Below are 14041 nucleotides of genomic sequence, written 5' to 3'. Positions count from 1 at the left end.
ACTTAATGTCTAGGTATTTAATTGTTTTTTTATTATAATTTTATGCTACTGTGCCAAAGATCTTTTCATATGCTATTAAATTAGAAAGATAACAAAAAACGTTTTTGTATATATTTCATATAAGAAAAGACATAGACATTATTAAGTAAGCAAAGAAAATTCAAAAAATAAAATGAAATAAAACACAAAAAAGGATTATTAATCTCGTGGTGATAAGACAATATTTAAAAATGGGCGGGTGATTAGAGACGTTCAATTTAGCAATGATTCTGATTGGTCGCTGAATTTTGCTTTTGATGCTCTCGTTATAACATGATATCATTTTCAATGCTGAACATTGATATTTGATAATAACAAAACAATATAGTAACATGTACATACTCGTGTAAATTTAATATAAGCACCATAAGCGGCATAAGCTAAACGAAGTTGTGGAATATTGCAATGTCTGAAATCCAGTTGTTGAAATAATATTTGTCAATTATTAATTTAATTATTTTTGTTAAAAATATTTATTGACCAATTAAAAAAAAAAAAAGATTATAATGTTTAAGATAATTAAATTAAATTATGTTCGTAGTTGTGTTCAAATACCAAGTAATTCATATGCATCACCTAGTGGTAAGTTATATTAAACATATTATAATCTGTATTTCCTATAAAGTATACTCGGTTCTAAATTCAAATATTCAATTTCTGTATATCGAGGTAACTGTTACGATAAACTTCTATGTTTATATTTGTAGGCTTTATTATAAGGTGCTGAGAACTTATAAAATCTATTGATGACTAAACGAATATGTGGACTTAAGAAATATATAAATTATCTCATAAAATATTAAAAAATCACTTTGCTGTAAAAAAACTAAATTAATGCCTAAATTAATAAATTAAAGAAGAACAGTACTTTCCTGTTATACGAGACTACCATAATTTTTGACAACATCACAATCCTGTTATTTAAGACTACCAAAATGGTACTTTCCTGTTATACGAGACTACGGCTATTATTTTTGTGAGTATCACCCAAGACTACCTCCTTTATCGCGACTACCACAATTAGCTGATCGATATCCACGCGCTGCGTTCTAACGTAGCAATTCACAATTGTTATATTATCTATTATATTATTATTATTATATATATATACAGTGTGATTCAAAATTTATATTACGGCCATTTTTACACAACAATATTCAAAATAGAGAACAATTTATGATACAAAAGTTTTTTGATGTAGAAACATCTAAAATTATTATACGACACTAATATTATTACATTTTTTTTTATATATAATTTGTAAATGTGGCCATCATTATTTATTATTTTATTTGTGGATTTACCATTTTTTACCACTATTATTTTTGTATTTATTATAATTATTATTTTATTGTTTTTAGTGACCGTACGCCACATATATAGCGTGTGTTGTGTAATACATTACAAATGATTACTGGGTATTTAAATCCTTTTTTTTTATAAATATAATTCGATTATAGCCATCCCAACAATACCTACTGATTAAAAAATATTAAAGAATTAAATATGCAGATGCATTATACAAATATAAATATTAAACAAAACTAAGGTAGTCTGTAATAATAGGAAAGTGTGCAAATTTTAGTAGTCTTATATAACGGAGGTAGTCACAAAAATAGCCGTAGTCTCGTATAACAGGAAAGTACCAGAAAAACTAATAACTTCTTCTGTACTAAAAATAGTTTAGACTAGCTTATTACAGATGTGTTAATAAATTGTTTATAACCAGTATGTTTTATGCCTGTTTTAGATACTTATGACTTATAAATGTAAAATATGACCTATAACTTATAATGATGCATAGTGGTTAATAGTATCTATTATTTTCGACTATGTTAATAACTATGATTTCCATTGGTTATTAACTCAATTTTAATTTCTAAAAACTGTAAATATGATAATATGTATAATGTCTTTTTTTTCTATTTCTATTTTATTAATTATCATAAATAATAATGCAAAAAGTAAGATAAAATCCTCCTTTGTTAATAGTCAAACAGCTAAAATATATTTTTACATATTATTTTTACTTTTACTTTTATTACTATAACATTGGATATTAATTATATTTGTGCATTTGGTAAAAGTCTTTACAATAAAGTCTGCTTATTAGTTATTACGTCTTTAGATTATATTAATAGTTATTAGTTATACTTACTTCTATTGTGTTTCAGGAATTATTTCATTGGGAAAGTCTAAAAAAAAACTGGGCAAAGGAGGTCCAGTTTTAGAAAAATCTGAAATTCCTGTTGAAACTGATGCCAAAAAATTAATTAATTTTGTGTGCGGGAGTAATATATTAAAAGAAGGTCAAGATATAGAAATAAAACCTAACTCAGAATATCCAGATTGGCTTTGGAATTTGAATATAGGTAATAATAATAATAAATTTAGATCTTATTTAAATAATAAAAATAAATTTTATGTCACTCAGTTAAATTATTTGGTGGCAATGTGAAATTGCAAAAGTAATAAAGTGATTTAATTTTACTAAGTTTTTAATATTTCTATCATAAATCATTCATAATTACACTGTTTAAATATGTCTAACTAAATTATATTAGTTATATTTATACTTATATTATATACACATAAAATAATTATTATTACAATTGTTTGCAATAATCATGATAACCATGATTCAAATGCACTATGGTTATAACTTATAGTATAATTTTAAAAATAATTCCAATTTATCTTAGCTAAAAAATAATTCTTACATTAAATTTAATTTTAGATGGACCAAAACCATTACAAGAATTGGATCCTAATACAAAACAATATTGGCTCAGAGTACGGAAATTAGCAATGAGAAGAAATAACTTATTAAATAAATTAAAAAGGTTTTAGGCATATATATAATATGATAGATTTATAAATAGTAATTACATTAACCATTGTTTATTTTTAAAGTCAAGATAACTTTTTATTGTTCAATAAAAAAAAAAGTCGAATTTCTTGATTTGTGATTACTGTCAAGTATTATAACATATCTTTTGTCCTTTAATAATTTTGGTATAACATATGTCATCATCAGTTCAATATAGTATCCATAGGCGTCTACAGGTCCTCCCTATCATGCGCAGACATAACCTACAAAATTTAAAACATTCAATACAATTTTATATTAGTTATTTATTTATCTGATAAAAAGAAAATTGTTATTTGTTCCTAATAAAAAAAATTTTAATTATAAAATATATTAATATATTTAAGCTTATTTTAAAATTTGTGGGTCATATTCCTCCCAAACTAACCTGTTTTTTTGGAGGTTGATTGTTTGTAATCCCCTCAGCCCCCCCCCCCTCCACAGGATAGGCACTATTATGCACAACTTGCAAATGAGATCTATGATATTATATATTTTTAAATTATCTTTAAAATTAAAATGTTTAAAACATTTTAAATGTATTATGTAAGTCTTAATAATATAAATTATTGACCGATAAAAATATTTGTGAATTGAACTAAGTAATTTAAACTTATAAAAGTCAAATAATTGGTGTAAATGTTCAGGATTATTTTGATTTCAAAATTTAGTAGGTTCATTTTGTAATTTCATTATATTGGAATAAAATTAATTTTAAAACAATACCAATGAAAACCTTTATCTAACAATAAGTTGTTATTCATTAACAGTATTATTAAAAAATAATTATCATAAATTATAATATAAACTTAAACTTATTCTCCCTTTTAGAAAAGAAATATTGATCACTTTTCTAAAAAAATGTCTAATTGAATAAAAATATGGATTGAATTGGGACACAATAATAATATAATATCATAATGAATACCTCATTGCTGTATTCCAAGTTGTTGGTAATAAATTTATATAATTATAATGTTTTTATTGTTTTTAAAAATATTACATCTTACATTCAGTAAGATGTATTTAGTATTATAAATCTGGTCATGCAATAAGTATAAAAATTATCTTTAGTCCACACAATACAAATTTAATTTGTATAAAGTAATTTTATTGCCCTTTTGATTTCAAAAATTCTGGCAACGCCATTGAGTCAAATGATGATAGCTTATATTATTATGTAAAATTAATAAATAAACAACAATAATATTTTATATTTAATGGTATTACACTAAGTATCAGTATTGCTTGTATGGTAATATTCTGAATAGCAGTTATAATTATGATTTATGGTATTATTCGCTAACCATATTCTACTGTGTCACTGCAAGTTGGATTGAGCTCTACATTAATTTGGTCATGACACAACAGACGATGTAGCTGTGAACCTGATGAATTCAATAATTTATCCATGCACTTGATCTGGATAAATTGCAATAATAGATATTAACAAAATAACTCACCAACAGATAGCGCTTTAAATACCATTTAAAACATTATTATAATTTTGATTATCTCTAATATCTAAAATTTGATTTTTCCTTTTTTGCTAAAAGTTGTGATACAAATGTTTGAAAAATAGCTAATTCTTCTAATAGGTAAGTAGAAAATTAGTTACTACCTATACATTTATAATTTCATCATTTTCACTACCCAATGGGCGACGAATGAATCGAAATAATAAAAAAAATTAAATATTATCTAAGTGAGGTACCTATCAATAAGTTGTAATATCTACCTAAAAAATGTAATTTCGTTCGCCATTTTTATATAATGTATATGTACAGTGCTGTATACATTGATAATTGATTATGATTTATAAATAATACTAATAATAGTAAAAAGTATTTATATAGTAATAAATATGCTTTTTGAATTAAATACTAAATTAGTTTATAGATCGTAATATTGTATTATGTGGGTTTTTTACCTAGCCACCTATAGAAGCTAAATTTATTGTTTATGTAAATGTAAAATATTACCTATTCAATGTGAACGGTGCAAAAACAATGCTAAATTATTGTTAGATAATTGATTTTTATAGAAAATGACCAAAATAACCTATACTTTTATTAGTTTTATTTATAAAATACTAAAATAGCATATAGGTATTAACTCTGGTACAGAGGTAGGTATCTACCATCTAGTCTACCTACTTATTGACATTATTAATTGACTAGATGTATTAATGAGTTGTGCCGGATATTTCATTACAATAATTAACATTAATTATTCACTCAATTTAACAAAAATATTTTGAAGCGTATTAAGTACTACAAAAATACTCGAATAGGTAACTAATCATGTTATTATGACTTATGTTGACGGATTTTGTATTTGATCTTCTTGGAATCCTATCATTATAAAGTATCGCAACATCAAGTTTATAATAAATAAAGTATTATATGGTTACATTCAAGTTCTGTCAATTGAATGTAAAAGTGGCATTGAGTGTACCTTGACCTAGGAAGAAAATAGATTTTTCATTATAATTCAATTAAAAAAGGCATGAACAAAAAACGAGTTTTTCTGTACAAGCCATAAAAAATGTCTTTACCTCCCATACACATATTTTAATATATAAAAAAAATACTATATAAAAAAATTATTAATTTAGCTTCATAACATATAATAAATTTTTTATACTTAATGAGCTCATTAGCTATTATTCAGTAATACATCATCGTCAGATCGTCCCGGATCTCATCATATTAACATAACAATAATGAATCAATTTTATTATAACTAGTTAGTTACCAATCAGACAATGGTACTAACTATATGTAGGTAATTATGTAAATAGACACATCGATTTCATTTTATTGTATGAGTTTGAATAGTTAGTAAATAATTTAGTTAAATACAACTTTTAATTTTGCAATGTGTATTTATTAAAATAGATTTTTGAACATCGAATAATATTCAATATATTATATATAGATATTTATAGGTATTATAGGTAGATAAGTATGGTACATAACTGCAGTCATAACTAATATACCTATATTTAGTTAACTATTACTGTAAGTGTTCTTCAGAAAATATTTTGTCGAATGTTTTTTGATACACTCGAATATCGAATTCTATAATTAAACTTTAAACAAATCTATAGTTTCTATAACCCTATTTTTCTATTTCATAATATTTTTAACATAGATTAAATTTACAATATTTATTTAAATAATACTTATGAACCTATGCAACAAGTTATGTCTATGAGTTATGCACTTTACAGGCTTACCTGATGTACTTCCATGTTATTTTAAAGTTTAAATATCAAATTTATGTTGGTACCTTAGTTATAAATGTACTTTTTATATGACTAATTTTATATTTTTGGAATATTTATATATGAATAACATTGCAATTTGTATATTCGTATTTCCAATTAACTTCTGAGCCATTATAGATACTGCAAATAGATGTTCAAAATTGTTTATTCATCTACGATGTTTTAATTCAGTTTTTTGAACACAATATCTATCTGCACTACTATAACTGTAATAAGTATATTGTATGAGTATAGGTGTGACAGTTATTATTTATTTGTACCCATCGCCCATGTAAACATGAAGCTATAACATCATATCAAGGTATGATTTAAAAAATCCGGTTTTCATTCTAGGTACATCTTGTAAGTATAATCTTAACAATTCCACTACGAATTCTAGTTTTTGATCTGTATAATTATCATGTACTTGAGCTTAATCTTGATGTATGAAAATATATTTTAACACGGGAGAATTGGTAAATTGACTTTTTGCAGCGGCCTCATCAACGATTTGTAGGTACCTATTCAAAACTAGTTTAATAGTTTCATTCTGTAGTTAATTCGTTGCAAAACTTCGTCTTCTGTATGAATACTCAGATTATTACATCCTAGATAGGTGCCTAATTAAATAACTCCAAATAATGATTTTGCATAATATCTAAAAATTATTTTCATGTACCTAATCATTAAAAAAAATTAGTTCTCATTTCGATGAATAGGTATCTCATTCTCAGATGTTCAAAATTTAAATGTAGATATACATAAAAAATATATTCACAAAATAAATGCCTCTTGCAAAGAAAAAATACGTAAATATATACTGCATATAGGTGTATTTTATAATATAGAATTATAAAGATATCATTGTGGTTTTAAAACTAAATTGGAATCAAAATTGTTAGATTTATATTAAATCGGTTATTCTGTGTATGATATTATATTTTAAAAATTGCTATAGGTGAATGATAGGTAGATACTTATTTACACTTAACTAATAGATATTGATGGAATTAGCATACATATTACATACAATATAGTAACTAATTGATAGATACGAATTAATACTATATTAAATAGTAAATACTGACACATATTCAACAACATTGCAATTTACAGGTAAACAAAATAATTGAATTTCATGGTTAAAATATGCATACAAACACAAAGACATCAATTTTCAAATTTCATCAAATGTATTTAAAATGTTAAAGGTTTGTGTTAATATTATAATATTAGATATCGTATTTTATCTTACTCTAATGTTAATTTGTAAAATGTTTAATTCAATTTTAGTTTTAACACGAAAATATAATTGTGTATTGTATTTTACACCTATAACTTATGAGTATAGGTGTACATTATAATGAAAAACTAACGGACAATTTTTTACTAACGGAAATTAATTAACCGTGTGTTTACTACAAAACAGGTAAATTAATAATTTTTTTTTAGTTTCAGCTCCGTAAAGTTTTATAAATAGAGTCTTCATAAAAAATTCTACAAATGTCTTATTTATACATATTATACTGAGGGATTAATCATGCACGTTTCATTGAAATAAAAACGTGTCTGAGAAGTTTTCTTTTCTTTATGTACATCAACAGAATTTTTTTTAAAAAGTGCCAAAGAATTTTCTCTTTTATTCTTGGGTTAGGTTAGGTTTTAAGTATATTAAATAACTGTCATCTACCGACTGTCATCAATGATTAATATACTAACGTTTTATACTATTCTTTCTAATGATCTTATTGTATCATTTTATTAATGAGTATATTATTTATTTTTTTTCAAGAGACAAGTATAAATCCAAAACTATTATAATTATTAAAGTAGATTTTATTTGTAGAAATAAACAAATTTACTTAAAATGTATATAGTTTTTGCATACAACACGTGGATAAGTTAAATTATAATTCTAAAAACGATTAGCATAAAAATTGAGTAAGAATTAGGATATATTGCCAAGATAATGGATTGAAATTAATTAGATTAATAAAATACAACGTGTGATACAAAACTTTTTCAATTTCAATCAAATTTGAATTAAATTTGATATGAATCAAATTCATTATTTCAAACTCAAATGCTTAATATATCAATATTCAATATTATAATAAACATTAGCTATCATAATTAGTTATCATTTTATTTTGTATTTCTGTAATATTATCTTATATTACCACAAAAAGTATTTAAAAAAATATTATATCTATATCAGTAAAAAAATGATCCAAAGGGTTTATCTTTCATATCAACACACGTAAATATTCTATGTATAAATGCCTATATATATATCAAACTGCCGATTAGTCAATTACGAAACCAGTTCAAAATTTCAAATGCATTCCATACATTCATATGGAATCTTCTCGAAATAATTATCTCAATATCTAGTAATATATACTTATATCAACTAGGTATCTATAGTACCTGATATAATCTGTAGTAATCTTAAAAATAATTTATACTTTTTGATTTTAAAATGTTTATCTGTTATATACTAGTATATAATTAATAAATAATAAAGTATTTTAAATATTTACTATTTATAGATATCATATTATTTTAATCTTATTAGAAAATATAGGTAGATATATTATGTATAAGCACTGCAAGATATACAGTTAGGTTTAGGGTTAGTTATTTAAATTCTATGTTGTAAGAACAGGTTTTTATTAAATTAGTAAATATATTCTTTATAATAGTTATTAAAAACTTCGCCGAATTCAATTTTAATTTTATTTATATATTCGTGAATGTACCTATGTGAATAGTGTATTCGTTGTTTTGTGAATGTATATAAGGTATACTTGAAATACTTGCCTAAATCATAGATGTAGTTAGTATTTATTTTTTATAATTAAGTGTAATAATTTTAACTTTAAATACATACCTAATGTAACTTAAATAATATGGAGGCACTTTTAAGTACAATGCTAAAGTACAGTTATCTATAGTAAGAACTAGGTTGTTAGTTTTGAATGAGATAAGTTATTGGTGTAACTATATCGTACATGTTTTTGCTTTCATTATTATCTATTTAATTTGTAATACATAATATTAATAATATATGATAATAGTTTGATATATATTAAGATTCATTAGTATTATTTAATATTTTACATTTTAATAATGATAACAATATTATATGTATAACATGACATGCCTCCTTCAAAAATCACTTATTATTTTTATTTTTAATATAATAAAAATATTATAAAATGTGATTTGAAAAAAATTATCAAACAAAATGTCGTAAAATTTAAGTAATATATTTTCGAAAAAATCTTCTAACGTTTATTATTATTATTCTATTATTTTTGGTTTTTCGAAATTTAGAATAACTGTAACTATAAAATGTTTTGTAATACATTTTCGACCCATGTTATAGATAATCAAATGTTGATAAACGATTTATCTTACACATTTGTGACTAAACAATTTTCGTTACAAATATTGACGGTTGCAAATTAAATTAATCTATAGGTCTTTGTAGACTGCAGCATATAATGACGCAGTAAATACTCAGGGTGGGGTCTGGTAGAATGTTAAATCATTTCCGGCAGCCTCCTGGGGTTGACATAATGAGAGAAGTCTACTGACACCAATCTTAGCGGTGCCTGCAGCACTAGGACATCTCATGGAGTGTCTCTTATTCTATCAATGACACATCTTGGCGTAGGTGCCACTTTAAGACGATCTATTATGCTAAATATAACCTACCCATAACTGCAATCAATTGTACATTATTTTAATATCTTGATTTGTTTTACTTTCAAAAAATTAATTTTTAATCTTTTATACATTACCTATAATATATAAATATAATTTGATTTCTTAAAAAAAAAAAGCTTTTTATTTTCATTTTTCATTTATCCTACAGATTACTGATTAACTAGTATTGATGATGGTTATTTAATCGTATTAAAAAAAAAATGTTTAACATATAATAATAATTTTTCAAATTAAATTTAAATAGATAACTATTTCATATTATTTTTAATTTTAATAACGAAGTTTCATTTTTACAATGAAAGTTGAGGAAGGTATAACCATGGAATCTAGTATAACAATAACAATAATAATTATGAAGTGTTAACGTATCTAAAATAATTTGAGTTTTAAACATTCACTATAAGAATGCAGTTAAAAAAACACTTTCAAATAGTTATAAAATTGATTACTTATCAACTATTCTAGTTGTTAGAGTGTTAATTTTATTATTGTAGTCTGTGGACACTTAGTTTTTATGAGTTAGGTTGTTGTATTAAAATAATAGTTCTATAATATGTTATATGTTCTAGAAACAAACTTTTATTTATTTGTAATGAAATAAATTGTAAAATTCTCTCAAGTTAATATAAATAGTAAATACCAATTAATACCAATAATTATTTTGGTGATATAATTAAATAACGTCATTGAACTAGGTATATTAATAAAACAAATCTTGACCTCTATTACGTATGATATCGATATATAAATTATTATACGTAGCTTCAACTACCTTTATGACTAAAACCAAAAAAAAACAATAGAAAGTCAGAAATTTGAAAACAAAAACCGGAAACATAATCAAACTATCCCGTGAACATGATTTTCATAATTTAAAAATGATGTGAGACATTCTTGTATCGATGACCCTCGAGGCTTCTTAACGGTACACAGTAACGTGTGACCTATACACCAAACATTCCATATCCAATCATACGTGGTAGCACAAAATCAAGACGATTATTTTTTTCCGTTTGTTTTTTTCGGACACAACGTAACAAAATGTAAGAGTTCTCATGATATTATTATCGCACATTGTGCACATATCATATTCGTGTATAATCGTATTGAACTGCCAGTCTGCGAAGAGGTATACCATTGCACATGATATATCATACATGGTTAAGTAAAATAACAATTTTATTTTATTGTGTGTAACAAAACTATATCTTGAATCTTGATAGACGTGACACGTATCGTACCTACTCGCGCGTCGCTATGTATAATGTATTAATAATATACTGATTAGCTATGGTGGACCTATCGTGCTGAGTCTTTTTTTGTTGTTGTTGTTTAACGTATTTAACGGTGCTTTTTCTACCTCTTATCCTTTTGTACAGTTAGATATTCGTCACATACAACATGCTTTTCCCGCCGATCGTCCAGTGTCCTCTTCAACTATACAATAATACTATACGATGAATATTAATTTTCAAATGATTTAGTGAACGCAATGGTAATAATATAGTATATACCATTACAAATAATCGAACAAATATGCAACATATACATATTCTTGAATTTTTACTGTTTATCTTTGTGACTATAACAATAATATATTTCAAATAATAAGGGTGTGGACAATTGTAGAAACGTAAAGTGATATTTATTACTTTTGTATAGAGATAAGCCACAGTTGAGGTATCAAAATTCTACACTCGCGGTGCTGGTATGTATTTATATATTTTATTTATACTTATACAGCAGCAGCAACTCGTCAAGTTTGCCTGTATGAAACGAGGTCTTAGCGTCTGTGTATGTGTTTGGGGCCAAAAGGTTTGTAGTCGACCTTGAAGCCCACACCACATTCCAGACACATATAATACAAACGGTGCACACGGGAACCACTTTTCAAAAAAAAAAAAATGAAGTATAGAATGTAATAATAACAAACCCACCCTTTAATCCTTATATATGTCTATATGTTATACTACACCCTCAGTCAAAAAAATAATCAACAAAAACCACCCCTGCACTTAGTAATCTGTAAATGGCAGTGTCATCTTTCGATGAAAAAAGTCGAAACCTGATATGTCTTTTTTATGAAGGAGGCTGTTTCAAATCAAATAGTCGTCAGAACGATGGCGACGACTATATGTGTATAATAGGAAGTGAAAATCAATACCGGATTTCAGTATCGATAAAACGAAGGTGGAGAAAAATACAAGCCTCTACGTTCGTCAAAGAACTCATAGAAGCATTTTTTTTACATCTGGTGAAAGTCAATATACACCGTTTTTTGCAGACTAGAGTCATGCTCTTCCCCACTTACTCCACCCCCAATTCCATTTTGATTAGTCACCACTGTCAAGGACATACAAATATTTGGGTGGTTTTGTATTATTCATTTTCCCTCATTTTTACATTGTCCAATTTCAAACGATCGTGCCGACTAATTCTGACTTGCAGTTAACTTAGATATTTTATTTTGAAATAAAACAAAAATAATATTATTATATTATAGTAATATTTTTCCCACACAATTACAACTTTAGTATTATGGAATCATGACAAGTAAAATGTAACGAGGATTATCGAAATAGTTCAACAAATTTAAATCGATTTGATAAACTACTGGCATTTTGTATTTTTTGACTTTTCCTCAGATAATGAAAGAGAAAATTCTTAAGGTTTCTAAAAGACAATAATCATATAATCTCATTGATGTTAATTGATTTATCATTAATAATTACTACATATTGCATGTATGATTAAATTATTTGACCTAACTCGCAAACAGGATGTATCTAACAATAATAATACTCAACACTAATCGTTTTAAAAGTAAAAAAACATATCGTTGAGTATCTGAAAATTATAAAATTATTTAAATGTTAATATTTATTTAAAACGAAAATCAATTTTTAATTTATACGCTATGCAGTAAGTATATTAATGAGTAACTGAGTAAATTATCAAATCCAATAACCCATAATTTATCAAAAAGTAACAACATATATAAAAACGTATATGAGAAATATATTAACAGTGAATTTGAAATAAATTTTCTTAATGAAAGCAAGAAAATAAATATATTGTTCTTAAGTATTCTAAGAATTCGAGTGGTGTGGTACATGACTACATGAGAATAATATTACAGTCAAGAATGAATAATATGATACAAACTATTTGTCGATCTTAGTCATACTAATTTTTACATAATTTGTTAAAAGTTAAAATACTTTCTAAATTAAATTTTATGTTTATACTTTTAATTCATAAAATGCTTAAACTTAAAATATCAATATTGTTTACGAATCTTCAAAATTGTGAAATAACTTATAATATTTATTATAATTTATGTTATAATTTGGATTAGGTATGAAATAAATTATAACCTTAAATACATTATAATCAAGTATTATTGTTTTATTAATTAAAACATTAAATCTAAAACAGATAAAAATTTTAATATTTCAAGATTAATACAAGTTAACTACAACTAATATAAATAAAATATATTCTTTTGTGCACAAATAAATTAAAATTATGAATATTTTGAGAAGTATCGATTGTATAACTTTAATGTAGACAACTCAAATAACGACAATTGCCCACGTAAGTTCTAAAAAAATTGTGGTTAGACGGTTCATTCAACTGTTGGATGCCGCAAATGGTCATAACATGATATACAAAACAAAAATACATATATTTATAACTAACTAACTAAGAATTATAACTTTAATGAGTATATCAATACGACATGTTAAAAGTTTATACTTCTAAAAATAATAATTCTTAACTGGTTATTTACATTACACTAAATATGCTTCATCAATTGTTTGTATTTTATTTCCTATATAATTTTTACACGTATAAAACATGATAAGAATAAAAATGTAGATAGTTACGTGGGATTATTAAAATGTTGATGATTCATGTCTAAATTATTAAAACATTTCTATAAAACCAAAGATTAAAAATAAATTACTTTTCAAATAATTAAAATTTTTAAATTCATAGGTACAATTTTAGTTACTATAAACCACGTTGACCCTAAATAATAAATTAAGCAAAAAATAAATGTAAATACATTTGAATATTACAGTTTTGAAATTATTGCTTAATCAGTTAAATATATAAATATA

General features: G+C 24.5%; 1 protein-coding gene across 1 annotated transcript; it reads left to right on the top strand.

The window, feature by feature from the left end:
* The first annotated feature begins 366 nt into the window (after positions 1 to 366).
* On the top strand, positions 367 to 3169 carry LOC113554238 (39S ribosomal protein L54, mitochondrial). Its single transcript, XM_026957989.1, has 3 exons — positions 367 to 621; positions 2214 to 2411; positions 2777 to 3169. The coding sequence occupies exons 1-3, from the start codon at positions 546 to 548 to the stop codon at positions 2887 to 2889; spliced, it is 387 nt and encodes a 128-aa protein (XP_026813790.1). The 5' UTR covers positions 367 to 545; the 3' UTR covers positions 2890 to 3169.
* The last annotated feature ends 10872 nt before the right edge of the window (positions 3170 to 14041 follow it).

Source organism: Rhopalosiphum maidis, chromosome 2 (genome assembly GCF_003676215.2).
Source record: "Rhopalosiphum maidis isolate BTI-1 chromosome 2, ASM367621v3, whole genome shotgun sequence".
Classification (NCBI taxonomy): domain Eukaryota; kingdom Metazoa; phylum Arthropoda; class Insecta; order Hemiptera; family Aphididae; genus Rhopalosiphum; species Rhopalosiphum maidis.
Note: the sequence above shows the minus strand (reverse complement) of the source record. Positions and strands in the feature narration are given on the sequence as shown.

Excerpts from the sequence above, each read along its gene's own strand:
- LOC113554238 (XM_026957989.1), top strand. The coding sequence starts at position 546 with ATGTTTAAGATAATTAAATTAAATTATGTTCGTAGTTGTGTTCAAATA. Across the intron at positions 622-2,213 it reads TTCATATGCATCACCTAGTG|GAATTATTTCATTGGGAAAG; the intron begins GTAAGTTATATT and ends ATTGTGTTTCAG. Across the intron at positions 2,412-2,776 it reads GCTTTGGAATTTGAATATAG|ATGGACCAAAACCATTACAA; the intron begins GTAATAATAATA and ends ATTTAATTTTAG.